This window comes from Cloeon dipterum, chromosome 2 (genome assembly GCF_949628265.1).
Source record: "Cloeon dipterum chromosome 2, ieCloDipt1.1, whole genome shotgun sequence".
In the NCBI taxonomy this organism is placed as follows: Eukaryota; Metazoa; Arthropoda; class Insecta; order Ephemeroptera; family Baetidae; genus Cloeon; species Cloeon dipterum.
In genome coordinates, this window is record NC_088787.1 from 1,297,095 (window position 1) to 1,317,766 (window position 20,672).

The following is a 20,672-nucleotide window of genomic DNA, read 5'->3' on the forward strand; positions in this document are numbered from 1 at the left end:
ATGATGGCACAAACCGCGAACTGCCGGTGATTCGACACGACACGTGCTCAACGAATCTTTTCTGCGGCGCCGTGGCGACGTCGCCATTGGCCACGCAGATGACGCACGTGACCACGCAGTTTTCGTAGTGCGCTGACATCCGATCGGCTCTGAACAAGTCCTCGCCATTCTGGACACACTTGTTAAAGGGGATTCCTTTATGGACGTTCCTTAAGTGTTTCTCCACGTCCAATCTCGGGATTTCTTTCCGGCAATTCTCGCATTTCACCATGTCGTTCAGACATCCTACAAGTTAAAAACTCCTTAACATCGTCTTTGACTAAGTTTCTGAGCAGTTTCTGCAGTGCAGTGCCAAAAAACGTAATTAAGAGACCCTTAGGGATGTTGAATCAGGAGTTGTACATCATCTACTGATTTTATCCATTATTGGTTCATTATTATTTTAAAAAAACGCTATGCAACCGGCCGTACATTAGTGCAACGCAGGTTGTGTTATTTCTTGATCGCGCAGGACTTTGAAAAGTGTGAAATGATTACATGCAACCGGCGTGACTTTTTTTCTGCGCAGGTTGCATACATCTGCTCTGTGAGTTCATTCGTTTTTCTGAAGGCTTTCTAACAGATCACGTCTTCGCTTTCCCAACCCTACCAGCAATGGAAATAATTTATAACCAATTTATTTTAAAAATTAATGTTTTTTGTGTTTAAGGGATTCAAATAAAACACGGGGATGGTTTTTTTAGAGGTGGAATGTCTTTGTATATTTATTTTTTATGCATAAATTACAGAGTGATTAAAGGCTATATTGATTACATTAATTTTCACCTAAAATACGTCAAGGAATGTTTTATGCAAAACATACAACTTCAAATAACGGTGTAATCCAATAATTTCCCTGGCTATAACCATAAAAATTATAAAATCATTATTTGCAGGCCAAAACTAAAAGTATATTTTTACAATTAGCTAATAAAAAAGCGCAGAGTTTATGTAAGAGTATAAATAAAATGGGATATTTCTCAGAACCTTGGTCGAGTGGGCGGGGCCGTTACGACGCCGTATAAATCATTTTCAATTTCCTCGTGCACAATTTCCGGCGAGACAGGATTCGGGAGAACGGGCATTTCCGTTTCCTCGGCGCCTGCGTCGCGCTGCTCGTTGGAATTTAGCAAATTTCTCTTTCTCAGGTAGAGCCAGAGGTTGATAATGCAGCTCAAGACCAGGAAGAAGGCGAGCGAGCCGACCAAAGCAGAGTTAGTAGACTCGTCTGCTGACTTTTTTGCAGGGAAATTTCCACCTTTAATACAGAATTAAATTTCACATTATCTTCATGGTTAAAAAATTCCGGAAATAGCTATTTTATCAGAGAAATTTACCTGTCTTTTGAAAATTCGTATCGATTGCAGCCTTTAGAAGCCTGTACCTGTACTTGTTCTCTGCATATCTAAATAAAGTAGTTATCCATAACGTTCCCGACAAGTCCAAGGCAAAACTATAAATCAGTGCTCCAACCTAAAAAGTGTAACGGACTCTTTATTTTAGCAAAGACCAAGAAATTTTATAATTGAACAAATGAAATAGTACACATTAAAATCATGAAAATGTTGACGAATAATAAAATATCAATGGGCTATTAGAATTAAAAATTAAATATTTAAATTGGGTAAATTACCTCATGAAAACGCTGCTCCTGAAAAGACTGGGAATTGTTCCAAGAAAGTATGTAGTGTTCCCACAAGAATGCGGCAAACATGGTTCCGTGGTTGTCCATCAGCATTCTATGTGGTTTAATTGCAGTCCATTTTCCAATTATTTTCGGCATTGCACTTAGAGTTCCACTGCGAAGTGCGTCAACGGGAATTGAATACAGTTCAGTGGAGTTGTATTCGCCAAGGAAGAGCTGTCTCGGTTCCTGATCCTTAGGGGAAAGGGCAAAGGAGTAAACCTTTACTCCTGGCGTGTCCACCACCCAAGATTGGTTTCTTTCCAAACTAAACACGACAATGTTTTGTACATTCCACCGCGAGATGTAGGCGAAGGTTCCACGTGGCGTTTCGTCGATGGCCAAGTCGTACATCCAGCCGTTAAAAGAAAACCGATGGATCAGCTTGGTGTCATTATTTTTGCTCAAGTCAGTGGTCCATATTTTTGCTTTGCAGTCGGAGCTACCGCTGTCGAGCACCCACAGCCTTCCAACAGCATCTACTTGCATCCCTTTTGCGACTTCAATTTTGTTGCAGTCTCCCTTTCCCTGCAAAAAGCATATTGTTGCGTTTTTGAACAAATTTTCATCGAAATTTCACATTATTGCTGTATCAAACTTAAGAGGGCGAAAAACTGAAATTTCAAAATATAACTCGTTGCAGTTTTTCATAAATAAGAGGGGACTTTTGAGAAGGTGAAAACCGTCTACTGTAATATATTTCTATTTTATTCAGGTTAATATTTTTCTCAAGAGCCACATACGTGATTAACTTCCATATATATCCTTGGAAGGATATAAGAAAGAATTTTTAGTAGTCAATACCATGTGAAATGCAGACAATTTAAACACTTTATTAAATATGGCTGCAAATTTCAATTGATTTCATATACATATAGAAGAAACAATTATCGACTCAAAGAGCCTGTTTTTGCCTATAGCTATATGTTTTGATTATTAATTCAGACACTTACATGAAAGTCCCACGAGGGGAATGGAGTGAGCTTCGGACTTTCAGAGGATGTGCTGCTCGTTGGCAAAGTCACCAGAGTCACCGGAATGTCATTAAATTTATTTAGGCTGAGGAAGATCCTTGAACCGAAGACGGCCATGAAATGAGGTATAATATTCTCTGGTTTGAAAGTTCCATCGTTCATGGCCTGCGTCCTGCTCGCCTCTGACGGCCACTCGTAGTCCAATCCATTGGGCCACTCGAAGACCTGAGTGAAGTTGGCAGCAGTGGCCAGGGATGTAAGGCCGAGCAAAACGATGACAGTGAAGAAATTATTCATGACCTGAACGATTCCGATCTGAAAAAGTGAGAAAATGTTTATTGAAACGCTCTTATTTGTGAGAAAGCTGCGGAAGATACAGAAAAAATCGACAAGTTATAGAGAAACACATTTTTATCCTATACGAGCGTAAAACCATTTGTCTATGTATTACGAATCAATGCAATATTTGTTACAATTAGTTGGAAAAAATGCTTCCAGAAATACGAACCTTTTCGCTAAACTAAGGCAAAACTACAGCTATGTTGCAGATAGTAGAGTGGCTTATAAAAGCGACGAGCTCGCCTTTTATAGCAGCCTACACGGAACTTTTTCACCTAGCTCTGTCATCGATTTTGATAAAGGCATTACGCAACAGACCAATTGGGAGTCTGAATAAGCTCCTTCCTGCGCTCCAAATAAGGAAATCTGAGCAACACAAGCTGGAAATATCACACTTTTTGCTTCAAAGCTTATAAAATGAACTTTATGTCAACGCTTTCACGGTGGCACTTGAAAATCATTATAAAAGCTTTTTCAATGCTCGGAAAAACGCACTTTTAATCCAAATTTGAGATCTATTTTTTCAGAAAATAATATTTCTCCTAACAAAATTGCGCTGAATCACATGTAACAAATTAAAAAACAAGTCTTCTATTTTCAAACATTGTATGCTTTGCGTCAGAGGTCGATAAGAAGTAACTAAAAATAGAAGCCTGCTTTAACCACAGAAACATGCGTCAAAATCAGGCCTGAATCTCGGTCGCAAATAACTCAAACCAGGAAGAATTCTCACCACAAATCGATCTACAAGCAGCTTGACCGATCAAAGCTTTATCGGTTTAGTCGGATTATAATTTTTATAAAAAATTTTAACCCTGAATTTCTATTAGGTCACAGAGTTTTTGCAAGACCTTGGGCCAAATCGTATTTCCAATTTTCGCCCCCAAAACAAAGAGTAACTTGATTGAAACGCAAAAAATTATTCCAAAAGTCATTGGAAAGACGCGACAACCAATATTTAAGCTGTCCATCACTTAATTAACTATCTTTTGCAGCCATATAGTATAAGATCACTTCCATTATTGCGTTGACACTCCGCGGAGAGTGCTTCAAAAACGTGGGCCAACTTTTAGTTCTACCCCATCCATGAGTCAGTCGCATTTTCAAGCAGGATGCATTTTTGCGTCAGAGTTTTGCTAAGATTCCTAACCACAGAAACAGGCCTGCACCAATAGGGTGCAACCTATGAAAAGCCAAACCAAAAAGGGATTTTCTCAAATGGGGCAAATTATATGGAGACAGAGGAAGCCTGGAAACCTTATATATCTGTTGTCTGTGGGCCTAAAATTACTTTAGCATATGAGTTTAACATTTATTTTCAAGCTGCTTAGCCACTGCTCTAGATTGCGTTTAATTTTCAAGTAGGAAATTTATTTGCGTCAATCTCGGGAATGATAAGAGTGGCTGCTATCAAACGTCGGCCTAACCGCGCAAACAGGCCTCCGCACCTCGCTTGCTGTACACACGTACAAGGAAAAATTGCAGCCGCAATCCAAGCAGCATAGTTCTGACTGGTTTAAATATTTTTCTAACCAAAATATCACTATGGCTAACAGTTTTTGTAGCTAAATTTTCGATAAATACACCAGGCCAGGGCTAAATAAAATGCAAAAATGATGGATATACTGCATAATATGGTCGAAAGAGGCCTAAAAAATGTGAAATATGCAATACGTTTTGATAAGTTTGATTTTCAGTAGTTTTTACACAGAGCCGCCAGCGAAAACTCACTTAACAGGGGGGAGGGGCGTGCATCTGCGCAGTACATACACTTGGCGAGTGTAAAACGATATTCTTAATCTATGGATAAGCGGAAAAATAATCGCTTTAATATATATTCCGAGCGCCACCTTGTGCGCTTCATGCATTTTAATTCATTCCCACTGCTCTTTGCAGTTCAATGTCGAGTGTCTGGCCAACTTCCCTCTCTCTCCGTGACGTCACAAAAAGAGTTACCAGCGCCGTGGTTAAGGCAAATTCTGAACCAACGTTGGCATTGGCTTTGCAATCTCCGCCTCCTCTATTCCGATCATTTCCCCTCCTGCGATTTGCCATTCAAAGTCACATGCCTGCCACTCTAAAACCATGCTTTCCTGGTCATGTCCAAGGTTAGCTACCAGCGCCGCGTCTGAGGCCCCTGCTGTACTAACGTAAGCCTGTGGGCCCCTTCTCTTAGCTTCGACTCTGCAAGGTCCGCGTCTATTCTATTTCATCCCCACATTCAATTACACCGTTAATCACCCGTTTTGATTATTTTTACAAAATAACACGCCACTTCTTTCTCAGCAAGTTTTTTTAACCGTTTTACCGTCAGTGGATTTTAAATAATAAAAAGTAATTTTGATACGCAGACCGGATGTCTGATTTGCGTCAACAGAGAGGTTCGATAAGAAACCAGAGTTAAGGAGAGTAAAGGTAGGAGATGCGAATAAACAGCCAGAGTCACCACCTTTACTCTCCTTACTGCAGCTCAGTGTCAGTCAAAGCGTCTAGCAGTGCACACGTCAGTTCTTTGCTATTCTCACCACATTTTCTCGCAGTTTGCAGCATCAGTTCTCCGTAAGTCTCCAAATAAATCTCATTTTAAAAAGCTATTGTAGTGAAATCCAATCAAAAAGTCAGTAAGTAGTATCTCAACCCCCTTTCCACCCCATTAAATCCTCGTTTTATTAATCCGAATTGCTTGTATAAAAAGTAGACCTTTCTTACACTCACGCTTTAATTGCGGCATAAATAGTAATCATTCTCTGCGATCTCAACATTCACAACGCAGCAATAAAAATTTTAATTATTTCTCAAATATTTGGATTTTCTTCCTTTCTTCCTTGCGTGTCTTGTGTACCTGTCAGTTCATTTTTATCTCCCCCGTCGGCTCCGCTGCTTGATTTGCGAGCGTGTCAGGCACGGACTGGACAAACCAATAAAAAACAGGCACGGACTGGCCAGTTTACATTCTATCGTCAATATGTGCTTTTTTAATTCCCATTAAAAATATTGGTTTCGTTTAATTAAACAGTTTATTTGAATCATTTTTATTCAAAATTTCTTGACACCCCTTTTTCCCCGCAGCAGGTGGACAACGTGTAGGATCGTGTTGCGAGTATGGCCTTCAACTACCCGGTTGCCAGGAGGGACGAGAGCGTCGTGGACGATTTCCACGGAACCAAGGTCACGGACCCCTACCGTTGGCTCGAGGATCCCGAATCGGCCGAGTGCAAGGAGTTCGTAAAAAAGCAGAACGCCATTACCCAGCCGTACCTGGAAAACTTCTATTACAGGGAGGAAATCAAGAGCCGCCTCACGCAGCTCACGAACTTTCCAAGATACTCGTGTCCCTCGCGCCATGGCGACCGCTACTACTTCTACAAAAACTCCGGCCTCCAGAATCAGTAGTAATATTGCTGGTTACCGATAGAAGAGCAGTTGTATATTTTACGAATCAAATATTTTTTCAGCGTGCAGTACGTGCAGGATGATTTACACGGCGAGGCCTCCGTGTTTTTCGACCCGAACGAGCTGTCCGAGGATGGCACAGTGGCGATGACTCGATCCAAGTTTTCCGAGGACAGCAAAACCATGAGTTACAGCCTGAGCAAAAGCGGATCAGACTGGACCACCATCCACTTTAGAGACATCGAAAAAGGCAACAAACAAAATACTGGTTAAATAATTATATTTATTAATCTTTGAAATTCAGGGTCTGATTATCCGGAGGTGCTGGAAAAGGTCAAGTATTCCTCGCTGACGTGGTCGCATGACAACAAAGGAATCTTCTATGCCGTAAAGCTTTTTTCTATTTAAGAAGACCAGTCCTTATTCTCACATTTATTTTTTTAAATCAGATGTATCCGGAAGAGCAGGGAAAAGCAGACGGCTCCGAGACGGAGTCGACGTTGAACCAAAAGCTGTGCTACCACAGGCTCAACACCCCACAGTCGGAGGACGTTTTGGTCGTCGAGTTCCCCGACGAGCCGCGTTTCAGAATGTACGATTAACCGTTTTATTAATTCAAGTAATTAATTCTTTTTAAATCAAACAGAGGTGCTTGTGTGAGCGACTGCGGCAATTACCTGATCGTCTTGCCAGCGAAGGAATGCAAGGATAATTTGGTGTTCTTTGCCGAGATCGGCTCTCTGCCTGATGGACCTCAAGGATTGCTGCCTCTCACCCAAATCGTGCACAAATTGGACTCTGACTATGGGGTAAGTCATCTTTAAAAGATAAATGGCCTCCAGAGGGGGCAACCGTCCGTCGAGGAAGAGAAATTGACCAAAAGAGTATATACCTGAGGAAGGAAGATGATAGGCAAGGGTGAAAAATCACCAAATGTGCTCCAAAAAAGCATAAAATATCGGTCAAGCATATCTCAGGTCGGGGTATTCTGGAACAGGTCGTAAAGGTTCCCAAAATAATATCCAATAAGGGATCGTGGTCGACAATCTTACGAGCAACTGAATTTTAAACAAAATAAAACCATTTTAGCCTTGGCAAATTACGAGACGCGCAAGGGTTTTCGAATAACATGATAAAAAAATCTGAAAACCAAGTTGACTTTTTTAAGAGTTGTTTATATCAAAATTATTTTCCCAGTACGTGACAAACGTGGGGTCCAAGTTCATCTTCCGGACAAACAAGGACGCGCCCAACTACCGTTTGGTCACCATAGACCTGGAACATCCGAGCAAGGACCAGTGGAGGACCCTGGTGGCTGAGCACCCGAAGGACGTGCTCGACTGGGCCGTCCTCTCGAACAAAGACAAACTCGTCGTTTGCTACATCCACGACGTCACGGTTCGACCCTTGATTGATTGATTTTAAATTAATATTAATGCCTTTTAATGCAGAGCTTGCTGCAAATCCGAGATTTAGCCACCGGAAATCTGATCACGCAGCTGCCCCTGGACGTGGGCACGGTGACCGGCGTGTCTGCATATTGGAAGTACCCAGAGTTATTTTTCAGCTTCTCCTCGTTCCTCACGCCGGGAGTGATTTACATGTGTGACCTGTCAAAGCCTATCATTGAGCCTGTGGTAAGGAGTTATTTCGAGAAAAAAGCATTAAAAAATTATTCTCCAATTTCAGCCGTACAGAAAAACCGAGCTGAAGGACTTCGACGCCTCGTCCTACATGGCGGAGCAGGTGTTCTTCTCGAGCAAGGACGGCACCAAGGTGCCCATGTTCATCGTGCGAAAGAAGGACTTGAAGAAGGACGGCAGCAGTCCATGCCTGCTGTATGGATACGGCGGCTTCAACAGCAGCCTAACGCCTGACTTCGGCGTCACGAGACTGGTCTTCATGCAGCATTTTGACGGAGTCTTCGTCTCTGCAAACATCAGGGGTGGAGGGTGAGTAATTTTTATACTTTTTTATCCTTGTCCGAGGACTGGGAAGGGCACGAATGCTGAAACCCTGGTCTGAATAGCACCGCGAACGGATGACGGTCCAGGCCGCAAGGGGGACATTTAGAAACGCTAGACATTCGACCCGTGAAGCCAAATCACGCATACTGGAAAGGTGGAAACCAGCAAGTAGCGAGTTTGTCTAGAGCTATGCGTGGTCACCCGTCCAGCTACTGACTGCACTCAATGTTGCTTAACTTCGGTGATGGAACGAGGACCGGAGTGTCCAACATGATACACCCTAGACAGATGAATTCGAACAATATTTAATCTAAAATCAACAATTGTTTGTTTTCAGAGAATACGGTGAGTCGTGGCACAACGCTGGCCGACTGTTGAACAAGCAGAACGGTCTGGACGACTTCCAGGCCGCGGCCGAGTACCTGATCTCGGAGGGCTACACGAGCAGCCCCCGTCTGACGATCCAGGGTGGCTCGAACGGCGGCCTGCTGGTGGCGGCGTGCATCAACCAGCGGCCGGAGCTCTTTGGCGCCGCCATCGCGCAGGTTGGCGTCTTCGACTTGCTTCGCTTCCACAAGTTCACCATCGGCCACGCGTGGCTGTCTGAATACGGCAGCCCGGACGACCCTGAACACTTCCCCAACCTGCTGGCCATCTCGCCGCTGCACAACGTCAAGGTGCCGCCGAAAGAAGTAGACGTTCCGAGGCAGTATCCGGCCACGCTGCTGCTCACCGCCGACCACGACGACCGCGTCCTGCCCCTCCACTCTCTCAAGTTCATCGCCCAACTGCAGCACACCCTGCGAGATCACCCTGCTCAGGTGAGTGTTATTCGGATCCTGAATAGAAATATATAATCGTGGCTATACGAGAATCAGGGTTTTTTTCGGGACATAAATGCCTATCAACAGTTCCAGGTGATTTGACCTGTTGTATAAACAATCCACTAGTTGTCGCCACCGTATACATTCGTTATAAATTTAGTTTTAAGACACTTCCTCTGCGATTTTAGACTCAATCCTGCCACTAAGCATTCTTTTCTAAATCCTTTTTTCTTTTGATGTGTTGAAAACCAAAATCTACAGCTTTTATATCGGATGTTTTTCTTTTGTATCTGTTTCAGACGAATCCGCTGCTCATCAAGGTAGAGACCAAGGCTGGACATGGCGGCGGCAAGCCCACCGCCAAATGGGTGAGACCCAAATCGTCTTTATAGTTTGAAGCTAATCTGTTTGGGTTTTTACGATGAAAACTTTAAATTTGGCGCCACGGTTTATTTACTATTTTAACTGCTATTTCCGTTTAATTGCTTCAAAATATTTGAATTGAGTTGTTGAATCTCTTAAATTATTACGTCAATTACAATTTGAAACTTACGTAAAAAGCTTGAAAAATTCTATGATTTCTTAATCTGAACACAATTCCAATTTTTTAAAATTGAAAAAATCATGTTTCAGATTGAAGAGGAAACGGACATTCTCTCATTCATCGGGCGTTCTCTGAACATCCAGTGCGTTTTCTGAGTCAAAAAAGCTTACAGCTACCTTCTATTGTAATTATGTAACATAAAACGTGGAAGGAAAGAAATAAAAATGAATTGAGTTCAATTAAAACTGCTATGCTGATTTAGCGATTGGCTGCTTCCTTAAAAAACTGATAACGAAGAAAAAATAATCAGGAGTATCAACATGTCGTATAAAATAGAACTATTACTATTAAATAACTCTAGCGCAAGTGCAGGATTCTACGGGATCGGGAAAAGCGTTCCTAAATAAATATTCCCAATGCTTGATGTAAACTTCAGAAACGCCTGCATACAAAATTGGCGACAAGGTGACAAATCATCAATGCCGTATAAAAAAAATTAATGTTTCAAAAATCAAGCAGAGATATAATATTTTTTGTTTTGGTCCGAACTGGTTCATGTAATAAATATTTCGTTCCAAAAATATATAACTTGAAATAATTTCAACACTTTCTCCGTGGCTCTTGAAAATCATTCAATGGTATTTCATTCCACGGGAAAGCATAATCGACATTACACCTAATTTGCGATGCATATTTGAAGAAAATAACGCTTCTCGTAATGAAAGTGCTCTCAAACAGAGATGATATATTATGCATTGACCAGGTTTTGAGTTTTTGCGTTTTATTTTCTATTGAATAAATGCTTATATGTTTTGCGTCAGAGGTCGATAAGAAGTAACTGAAATAGAAGTTGACCTAATCGCAGAAACTTGCGACAAAAACCTCATTCGCAACTCAAACCGAGAAAAATTTTGGCTTTTAACCCACCCATGCATTATTCTTTTCCTGGATTAATATTTTTAAACAATGCTCAGTACTTGTATTAAGATGAGAACACCGAGAGACGCTGTTCTGAATTGCGGTCGATTTTCAAGCAGGATATTTATTTGCGTCAATCGTTTGATAAGAGTGACTGCTATCAAAGTCGGCCTAACCACAGAAAAACAGGCCTGCACCTCGCTTTACGCACTTGTTGACACGTAAGAGGATAAATTAAAGCAACAGGGCTGACTGATCCAAATATTTATTCTAAATAAAATGCCTTTGATAGCAGAGCAGGCTGACAGTTTCTTCCAAAATTTTCGATTAATAAACCTGGCCGGTGATAAATAATATATTTAATTGATTGAAATATTGAAAAAAATTATAAGAGTGCTAAAATGCGGAACATCCTATATTATTTCAAATAATTTTTGATTTTCAGTAGTATTAACATAGAGCCACCAGTGAAAACTCAATTTACAAGATCAGAGGTTTGGGGTTGGACTTGATCAGGGCAAATGTCTGTTGGTCCACTTGATTTGACTCTTCTCAAAACGGCAGCTTGCTCTTTATTTTATTTCTCAGCGCCACCTTTTGCGCATGATTCATATATTCCATTATTTTCCCCGATGCCTCTGGTGGCAACTGTGAAAGGAAAAGGACAACCACTTACGATTACCTGACATTAAAAATCTGTCAGAATTGAAGTGACCAAGTGACAGAAAATCAGCTTACTCTTTGTCATATTTTATACTTCCTTCATAGACTAAAGAAATTCTTTAACTTAAGGCTATTTTGCTGAATCATTGAGAGGACGTGGAAAATATTTTTTACTATGCAACCGGTCTGATTTAAATGCTGCGTAGTTTGAAAATGGCTTTTAAATTGGGAATGTTGAGATAAATACAATTTAACATTTTTTGAGCACACATTGTTTTATTCTAGATTAAATCTTTATTATATTCTAAACACAGTCAATATTTCACTAGTACAATAATTATACAGCACTACCATACTCTGTAGGATCGGAATGCGGAAGGTTTGGGTTTCTCAAGGCCTTGGTCGAGTGGGCGGGGCCGGGACGACGCCATATAAATCATTTTCGATTTCCTCGTGCACAATTTGCGTTGAGACAGGATTCGGAAGAGTTGGCATTTTCATTCCCAAGTTGCGTTGTTTGTTGGAATTTTGCAGCTTTCTCATCCTCACGGTGAGCCACAGGTTGATAATGCAGCTCAAGACCAGGAAAAAGGCGAGCGAGCTGATCAAAGCATAATTTGTGGATTCTACCGTTCGCCCCGCTGTCCCATCGCATGATGGACACTTACTGTTGGGTTCGGTCGTCATTGAAGCAAAAGTGGAGACAGCTAGAAATGAATAATTAACCGCAGATATAAATACAATGTAGCAGCAGAAAACAAAACATGTGAAAAATTAAAATTCTAAAAGCTACAAAAACTGCTTCCAAAAAAATACGAACCTGCTGATCGCTGCGGGTAAAAACGGAGGCAAAACTGCAGCAGTGTCGATCGCAGTAAGTTGAGTGGCTTTTAGAAGCAACGAGCTCGCCTTCAAAAGCAGCCTACCAGGAAATTTTCACTTGGCTCAATTAATTTTGATAAAAGCATAACGCAGAAGGTGCGATAAACCAAATAGCAGACGCAATAGCTTCCTGCGCACCAAGCAAGGAAAACTAAGAGCAGCAAAAAAAATCCATTAAATTGGTCCTCTAATCTTAAATATCAAAATAAAATAACTAAAATTATTCCTCCAAGGTTTGTGACTGTCTTTAATTCAATATCAGCTCTTTTAGTGCACGAAACACAGCACTTGAAATCAAAATTTGCTAGAAATATTACATTTAATTTATTGAAATATAAATGAAGCAAGAAACTGTTAGATTAACCGCTCATTTTATTTGCGAGCGGAGGTATATTTCAGCTCTCATTATTCCCTTTGGTTCACCCTCTCAGTTAAGATTAATTTTAATTTTCAAGCAGGATACGTGTTTGCGTCAGAGTTTGATAAGAATAGCAGCTGGCCTAACCGCAGAAACAAACCTGGAGCTCGCTTTGCTTTGCGCACGATAACACGTTCAAGGAAAAATTGCAGCCACAATTTAAGCAGCTAGGCCGATTTGTTACAAAAAAAAATCTAAAAAAATTGCCATAGACAACTGCTGAAAGTTCGTTACTTTAATTTTCGATCAATACACTTGGCCAGTGTTCTTGATTCAATTTCATTCGTTTCCCCCTCCGCACACTTGGCTATGCCATTCGAAGTTGCTTGTCCGCGTGACTGGCCGACTTCCCCCTCCGTCTATGACGTCACATCAAGCGCTACCAGCGCCAAGCCTGATTGTGAGGCATCTGCTGAACCAACGTCAGGCCCCTTCTCGTAGCTTCGACTCTGCAAGGTCCGCGTCTATTCTACTTCATCCCTTCCATTCAATTACACCGTTAATCACCCGTTTTGATTATTTTTACAAAATAACACGCCGATTTTTTCTCAGCAAGTTTTTTTAACCGTTTTACCATCATGTAAAAACTAAGTAGATTTTAAATACTAAAAAAGTAATTTTGATACGCAGGCCGGATTTGCGTCAACAGAGGTTCGATAAGAAACCAGAGTTGGCTCGACCGCTGAGAATTAATTGAAAAACTGAATCGCTCACTCGGCTCGATTGTAAATAACTCAGGAAGCTGGCGAACGCAGGAAATCGCGGTCTGATTGTGAGCCTTTGACGCAGGCTGGCTGATTCAAGTTTAATTTTCAAGGCGCCGAGCCGCACCCTAAGCAACAAATCGAACAGAAATTCAAGGACGAAGAAGGCAATCAAATCCTTTTTTATTTAACATGATTTCCTTTAGGGGTGCAAGAGAATTAATGTGTCGTCCTTTTTTAATGTTGCGTGATGGCCGAGCTCCTCTTGTTTTGCTCTCGTCACATCGGTGATTTTGCCGGTTTTCAATATATTATGAAGATGCATGGTCTCATTTATTTCGTGGTTAAACTTCATCTAGCATTGTCCATGAAAATAAAAAGTGTCAAATGGCGGAGGAATTCACGCTTAAAGTGTAATTATTTTAATAAAAATTTGTAAGCTAAAATATGCGCTGAACTACGAATTTATTCTAGAAAAATAGAAGTTGGTGGTGGAGCTGCCACGCGGTGGAAGAGTGGTCAAAGTCTAACAATAAGGCGTTGCTGCAAATCTGAATTGTGGCGCCATCGTCTGGCTGTTTGCTCAAATTCAAATTTTCGCTGTCTCATAAGGGAGAATCCTTTAGGGTGGGTAATTCAAGGGAGCTTAGAGAGTTTGACTTATCGCTGTTTTTTCATGATTATAAATACTTCAAAACAGAAACAAACTGACACAAAATATCTTTTTGTAAGCTTAGATTACGATTTTCCTCCAGAAATATTTGTTTCCGGCCAAGAAACACGCAAATAATAATTGTAAGCCGGCTTCTTTCCAAACCACCTATTTGGAATGCAGCCGCCAGGTCATTCACCTTTTTAACGGTCGCCTGGTGGGTGGTCCTCTGCTCACTGCAGCTCAGTGTCAGTCAAAGCGTCGAGCAGTGCACACGTCAGTCCTCTCCTATTCTCACCACATTTTCTCGCCGTGTGCAGCATCAGTTCACGGTAAGTCTCCAAATAAATCTCATTTTAAATGTTGTTGTGAAAGTTAATCAATAAGTCAGTAAGTAGTATCTCAACCCCCTTTCCGTCCCATTAAATCCTCGTTTTATTAATCCGAATTGCTTCTATAAAAAGCAGACCATTATTACACTGAAGCTTTAGTTGCGGCATAAATAGTAATCATTCTCTGCGATCTCAACATTCACAACGCAGCAATAAAATTTTTAATTATTTCTCAAATATTTGGATTTTCTTCCTTCCTTCTTTGCGAAGCTTGTGTACCTGTCAGTTCATTTTTCTCTCCCCCGTCGGCTCCGCTGCTTTGCATGCGAGCGTCTCAGGCACGGACTGGACAAACAAATTAAAAACAGGCACGGATTGGCCAGTTTACATTGTATCGTCAATATGTGCTTTGTTAATTCCCATTAAAAATATTTGGTTTCGTCAAAATTAAACAGTTTATTTGATTCATTTTTTATTCCAAATTTCTTGAAGCCCCTTTCTATCTGCAGCAGGTGGACAACGTGCAGGATCGTGTTGCGAGCATGGCCTTCAACTACCCGGTTGCCAGGAGGGACGAGAGCGTCGTGGACGATTTCCACGGCACCAAGGTCACGGACCCCTACCGTTGGCTCGAGGATCCCTACTCGCCGGAGTGCAAGGAGTTCGTGGAAAAGCAGAACGCCATTACCCAGCCGTACCTGGAAAACTTCAATTACAGAGAGGAAATCAAGAGCCGCCTCACGCAGCTCAAGAACTTTCCAAGATACTGGTGTCCCTCGCGCCATGGCGACCGCTACTACTTCAACAAAAACTCCGGCCTCCAGAATCAAGAGTAATATTGCTGGTTACCGATGGAAGAGCAGTTGTATATTTTGCGCATAAATTTTTTTTTCAGCGTGCTGTACGTGCAGGATGATTTACACGGCGAGGCCTCCGTGTTTTTCGACCCGAACGAGCTGTCCGAGGATGGCACAGTGGAGCTGACTCGAGCTAATATTTCCGAGGACGGCAAAACCATGAGTTACAGCCTGAGCAAAAGCGGATCAGACTGGAACACCATCCACTTTAGAGATGCCGAAACAGGCATTAATTAAAATACAGAGCGTGATTATAATTTATTAATCTTTGAAATTCAGGGTGTGATTATCCGGAGGTGCTGGAAAAGGTCAAGTATTCCCCGCTGACGTGGTCGCATGACAACAAAGGAATCTTCTATGCCGTAAAGCTTTTTTCTATTTAAGAAAATTAGTGTATCTCACATTTATTTTTTTAAATCAGATGTATCCGGAACAGCAGGGAAAAGCAGACGGCTCGGAGACGGAGTCGACGTTGAACCAAAAGCTGTACTACCACAGGCTCAACACCCCACAGTCGGAGGACGTTTTGGTCGTCGAGTTCCCGGACGAGCCGCGTTTCTTAATGTATGATTAACCGTTTTATTAATTCAAGTAATTAATTCTTTTTAAATCAAACAGAGGTGATTGTGTGAGCGACTGCGGCAATTACCTGATCGTCTTGTTATCGAAGGAATGCAAGGATAATTTGGTGTTCTTTGCCGAGATCGGCTCTCTGCCCGATGGACCTCAAGGATTGCTGCCCCTCACCCAAATCGTGCACAAATTGGACTCTGACTATAAGGTAAGTCATCTTTAAAAGATAAATGGCCTCCAGAGGGGGCAACCGTCCGTCGAGGAAGAGAAATTGACCAAAAGAGTATATACCTGAGGAAGGAAGATGATAGGCAAGGGTGAAAAATCACCAAATGTGCTCCAAAAAAGCATAAAATATCGGTCAAGCATATCTCAGGTCGGGGTATTCTGGAACAGGTCGTAAGGGTCCCCAAAATAATATCCAATAAGGGATCGTGGTCGACAATCTTACGAGAAACTGAATTTTAAGCAAAATAAAACCATTTTAGCCTTGACAATAAATTACTAGTTGCGCAAAAGTTTTCTAGGTAAGTGATAAAAAAGAAAAATACTGGAAATCAAGTTGAATTTTTTAAGAGATGTTTACATCAAAATTATTTTCCCAGTACTTGACAAACGTGGGGTCCAAGTTCATCTTCCGGACAAACAAGGACGCGCCCAACTACCGTTTGGTTACCATCGACCTGGAAAATCCGAACATGGACCAGTGGAGGACCCTGGTGGCTGAGCACCCGAAGGACGTGCTCGACTGGGCCGTCCTCTCGAACAAAGACAAACTCGTCGTTTGCTACATCCACGACGTCACGGTTCAACCCTTGATTGATTGATTTTAAATTAATATTAATGCCTTTTAATGCAGAGCTTGCTGCAAATCCGAGATTTAGCCACCGGAAATCTGATCACGCAGCTGCCCCTGGACGTGGGCATGGTGACCAGCGTGTCTGCATATTGGAAGTACCCAGAGTTATTTTTCAGATTCTCCTCGTTCCTCACGCCGGGAGTGATTTACATGTGTGACATGTCAAAGTCGGTCATCGAGCCTGTGGTCAGGAGTTATTTCGAGAAAAAAGCATCTAAAAATTATTCTCCAATTTCAGCCGTACAGAAAAACCGAGCTGAGGGACTTCGACGCCTCGTCCTACATGGCGGAGCAGGTGTTCTTCTCGAGCAAGGACGGTACCAAGGTGCCCATGTTCATCGTGCGCAAGAAGGACTTGAAGAAGGACGGCAGCAGTCCATGCTTGATGTATGGATACGGCGGCTTCAACGTCGGTCTGCTGCCCTGCTTCTGCGTCACGAGACTGGTCTTCATGCAGCATTTCGATGGAGTCTTCGTCTATGCCAACATCAGGGGTGGAGGGTGAGTACATTTTTATTCTTTTTATCCTTGTCCGAGGACCGGGAAGGGCACGAATGCTGAAACCCTGGTCTGAATAGCACCGCGAACGGATGACGCACCAGGCCGCAAGGGGGACTTTTAGAAACGCTAGACATTCGTCCCGTGAAGCCAAATCACGCATGCTGGAAACCAGCAAGTAGCGAGTTTGTGTAGAGCTATGCGTGGTCACCCGTCCAGCTGCTGACAGCACTCAATGTTGCTTATTTTTGGTGATGGAACGAGGACCGGAGTGTCCAACATGATACACCCTAGACAGATGAATTCGAACAATATTTAATCTTAAACCAACATCTGTTTGTTTCCAGAGAGTACGGTGAGTCGTGGCACAACGCTGGCCGACTGTTGAACAAGCAGAACGGTCTGGACGACTTCCAGGCCGCGGCCGAGTACCTGATCTCGGAGGGCTACACGAGCAGCCCCCGTCTGACGATCCAGGGTGACTCGAACGGCGGCCTGCTGGTGGCGGCGTGCATCAACCAGCGGCCGGAGCTCTTCGGCGCTGCCATCGTGGATATCGGCGTCCTCGACTTGCTTCGCTTCCACAAGTTCACCATCGGCCACGCGTGGGTGTCTGACTACGGCAGCCCGGACGACCCTGAACACTTCCCCAACCTGCTGGCCATTTCGCCGCTGCACAACGTCAAGTTGCCGTTGGAAGAAGACGTACCGAGGCAGTATCCGGCCACGCTGCTGCTCACCGCCGACCACGACGACCGCGTCCTGCCCCTCCACTCTCTCAAGTTCATCGCCCAGCTGCAGCACACCCTGCGAGATCACCCTGCTCAGGTGAGTGTTATTCGGATCCTGAATAGAAATATATAAGCGTGGCTATACGAGAATCAGGGTTTTTTTCGGGACATAAATGCCTATCAACAGTTCCAGGTGATTTGACCTGTTGTATAAACAATCCACTAGTTGTCGCCACCGTATACATTCGTTATAAATTTAGTTTTAAGAAACTTCCTCTGCGATTTTAGACTCAATCCTGCCACTAACCATTCTTTACTAAATCCTTTTTTCTTTTGATGTGTTGAAAACCAAAATCTTCATGTTTTTCTTTTGCATCTGCTTCAGACGAATCCGCTGCTCATCAAGGTAGAGACCAAGGCTGGACATGGCGGCGGCAAGCCCACCGCCAAATGGGTGAGACCCAAATCGTCTTTATAGTTTGAAGCTAATCTGTTTGGGTTTTTACGATGAAAACTTTAAATTTGGCGCCACGGTTTATTTACTATTTTAACTGTTATTTCCGTTTAATTGCTTCAAAATATTTGAATTGAGTTGTTGAAATTCTTAAATTATTACGTCAATTACAATTCGAAACTTACGTAAAAAGCTTGAAAAATTCTATGATTTCTTAATCTGAACACAATTCCAATTTTTTAAAATTGAAAAAAAAGCATGTTTCAGATTGAAGAGGAAACGGACATTCTCTCATTCATCGGGCGTTCTCTGAACATCCAGTGCGTTTTCTGAGTCAAAAAAGCTTACAGCTACCTTCTATTGTAATTATGTAACATAAAACATGGAAGGAAGGAAATAAAAAGAAATTGAGTTCCATTAAAACTGCTATGCTGATTTAGCGATCGGCTGCTTCCTTAAAAAACTGTTAACGAAGAAAAGTTAATCAGGGTATCAATATGTCGTATAAAATAGAACTATTAAATGACTCCAGCGCAAGTGCAGCTAGGATTCTACGGGATCGGAAAAAGCGTTCCTAAATTAATATTCCCAATGCTTGATGTAAACTTCAGAAACGCCTGCATACAAAATTGGCGACAAGGTGACAAATCATCAATGCCGTATAAAAAAATTAATGTTTCAAAAACCAAGCAGAGTAATGATATTTTTTGTTTTGATCCGAACTGGTTCATGTAATAAATATATGTCGTTCCATAAATTAATATTCATCCTTTTTATTATGATGAAGAGAAATAAATATTACACTAAGGAAGGGCTGTGCACGAAATGCAATTGAATCAGAGATTGTTCTCACACACGAGTCCGGTTTCCCTATCCCCTGTGTTTCTTGTCCGAAATAAAAAGGCGCAGCCTCTGACGGCGAGCTGCTTTTTCTTGCCATTCCTGCCGTCTGGTGAGTGCTGTTTTTTTACTCTAAAGATAGTTTAAAATTTAACTTCAAGCTGCTAAGCCACTGCTCTAGATTGCGTTTAAATTTCAAGTAGGAAATTTATTTGCGTCAATCTCGGGAATGATAAGAGTGGCTGCTATCAAACGTCGGCCTAACCGCAGAAATAGGCCTCCGCACCTCGCTTTCCTTTGCGCACGTACAAGGAAAAATTGCAGCCGCAATCCAAGCTGGTTTAAATATTTTACGAACCAAAATATAATTATGGTTAGTTTTTGTAATTAAATTTTCGATAAATACACCAGACTAGGGCTAAATAAAATGCTAAAATGATGGATATACTGTCTAATATGGTCAAAAGAGGCCAGAAATGTAAAAAATGCAATACAGCCAGATAATTTTTATTTTCAGTAATTTTTACGCAGAGCCGCCAGCGAAAACTCGTTTAACAGGGGGGAGGGGCGTGCATCTGCGCAGGGTAAATGCGCGCCCGTCCGTTTCATCCGTTTGATCAGATCAGACTCTTCTCAAAACGGCAGCTTGCTTTTATTTTATTCCCCAGCGCCACCTTTTGTGCACTTGTTTCATTTTCATTCATTTCCCCTGCGCACACTCAGCTATGCCATCCAAAGTCACGTGTTCGCTTGATTGGCACACAAAACGCTTCCAGCGCCGTATCAGAGGCAACAACTGCTGAACTATCGACCGGCCCCTTCTCTTGGCTTTTACTCTGCAAGCTCCGCCTCCTCTACTTCATTCGCTCCCCTCCTGCGTTATGCTATTCAGAGTCACGCGCATAAAGTCTTGCTACATTCCATATTCTCCCCGCCCCCTGTGACGTCAATTCAAGTGCCACCAGCGGCGTATCTCAGGCAGCTTGGGAACTAACACGGTCGGGCTGTGGCGACAACAGTGCCACTGGTGGCCTCTCTAAGACCTTCGAGTTTAAACTTGGACACGGTTTATTCTTGTCGCTGTTCTGTTATGCTGGCCTGCCGCCCCGCCACCGCTGCACGCATGCCGCCAAGGCGTTCGCTCGAATCTTTGCAGCTTTTTCACAAAGTCCCAACCCTAGTGTCTGGCCAACTTCCCTCTCTCTTCGTGACGTCACAAGAGTTTTAGAGTTGCCAGCGCCGTGATTAAGGCAACTTACTGCTGAACCAATATCAGGCCCCTTCTCTTATCTCTTGGCATTGGCTTTGCAATCTCCGCCTCCTCTACTAGACATGGCCAAATAAAAATCGATTTTTAATATCGATATTTTTTCTGACGATATTTATCGATTTTAATCGATGTTTTTTGTGGCTTAACATAGGTAATATCGTATCAATCATTTTCGATTTCCTCGTGCACCATTTCCGGGGAGACAGGATTCGGGAGAGTTGGCATTTTCTTTCCCAAGTTGCGTTGTTTGTTGGAAT

The 20,672-nt window shown here is 42.3% G+C and overlaps 3 protein-coding genes across 3 annotated transcripts; 2 read left to right on the plus strand and 1 right to left on the minus strand.

The window, feature by feature from the left end:
• Window positions 1-1,019: 1,019 nt before the first annotated feature.
• LOC135935885 (uncharacterized) lies at window positions 1,020-2,994 on the minus strand. Its single transcript, XM_065478501.1, has 4 exons — window positions 2,677-2,994; window positions 1,752-2,251; window positions 1,377-1,444; window positions 1,020-1,297 (listed from the first exon to the last, which is right to left on the minus strand). Exons 1-4 carry the CDS (start codon window positions 2,992-2,994, stop codon window positions 1,020-1,022), a joined length of 1,164 nt encoding a protein of 387 aa, XP_065334573.1.
• A 3,127-nt stretch (window positions 2,995-6,121) lies between these two features.
• Window positions 6,122-9,919, plus strand: LOC135935985 (prolyl endopeptidase-like). The gene is made up of 11 exons (XM_065478640.1): window positions 6,122-6,428; window positions 6,492-6,679; window positions 6,734-6,816; window positions 6,879-7,021; window positions 7,076-7,238; window positions 7,627-7,827; window positions 7,881-8,066; window positions 8,119-8,381; window positions 8,734-9,217; window positions 9,520-9,588; window positions 9,854-9,919. Exons 1-11 carry the CDS (start codon window positions 6,139-6,141, stop codon window positions 9,917-9,919), a joined length of 2,136 nt encoding a protein of 711 aa, XP_065334712.1. The 5' UTR covers window positions 6,122-6,138.
• A 4,939-nt stretch (window positions 9,920-14,858) lies between these two features.
• Window positions 14,859-18,638, plus strand: LOC135936207 (prolyl endopeptidase-like). Its single transcript, XM_065478948.1, has 11 exons — window positions 14,859-15,165; window positions 15,229-15,416; window positions 15,470-15,552; window positions 15,612-15,754; window positions 15,809-15,971; window positions 16,369-16,569; window positions 16,623-16,808; window positions 16,861-17,123; window positions 17,468-17,948; window positions 18,237-18,305; window positions 18,573-18,638. The coding sequence occupies exons 1-11, from the start codon at window positions 14,876-14,878 to the stop codon at window positions 18,636-18,638; spliced, it is 2,133 nt and encodes a 710-aa protein (XP_065335020.1). The 5' UTR covers window positions 14,859-14,875.
• Window positions 18,639-20,672: the final 2,034 nt, after the last annotated feature.

What these genes read in the sequence shown, in the direction of transcription:
- LOC135935885 (XM_065478501.1), bottom strand. Translation starts at nt 2,994, where the DNA reads ATGAATAATTTCTTCACTGTCATCGTTTTGCTCGGCCTTACATCCCTG. An exon ending in TCCCCTCGTGGGACTTTCAT is followed by an intron (nt 2,252 to 2,676) that starts GTAAGTGTCTGA and finishes TGCTTTTTGCAG; the next exon opens with GGAAAGGGAGACTGCAACAA. An exon ending in ATGGACAACCACGGAACCAT is followed by an intron (nt 1,445 to 1,751) that starts GTTTGCCGCATT and finishes TACTTTATTTAG; the next exon opens with ATATGCAGAGAACAAGTACA.
- LOC135935985 (XM_065478640.1), top strand. Translation starts at nt 6,139, where the DNA reads ATGGCCTTCAACTACCCGGTTGCCAGGAGGGACGAGAGCGTCGTGGAC. An exon ending in CTTTAGAGACATCGAAAAAG is followed by an intron (nt 6,680 to 6,733) that starts GCAACAAACAAA and finishes TTTGAAATTCAG; the next exon opens with GGTCTGATTATCCGGAGGTG. An exon ending in GACGAGCCGCGTTTCAGAAT is followed by an intron (nt 7,022 to 7,075) that starts GTACGATTAACC and finishes TAAATCAAACAG; the next exon opens with AGGTGCTTGTGTGAGCGACT.
- LOC135936207 (XM_065478948.1), top strand. Translation starts at nt 14,876, where the DNA reads ATGGCCTTCAACTACCCGGTTGCCAGGAGGGACGAGAGCGTCGTGGAC. An exon ending in GACGAGCCGCGTTTCTTAAT is followed by an intron (nt 15,755 to 15,808) that starts GTATGATTAACC and finishes TAAATCAAACAG; the next exon opens with AGGTGATTGTGTGAGCGACT. An exon ending in GCTACATCCACGACGTCACG is followed by an intron (nt 16,570 to 16,622) that starts GTTCAACCCTTG and finishes CTTTTAATGCAG; the next exon opens with AGCTTGCTGCAAATCCGAGA.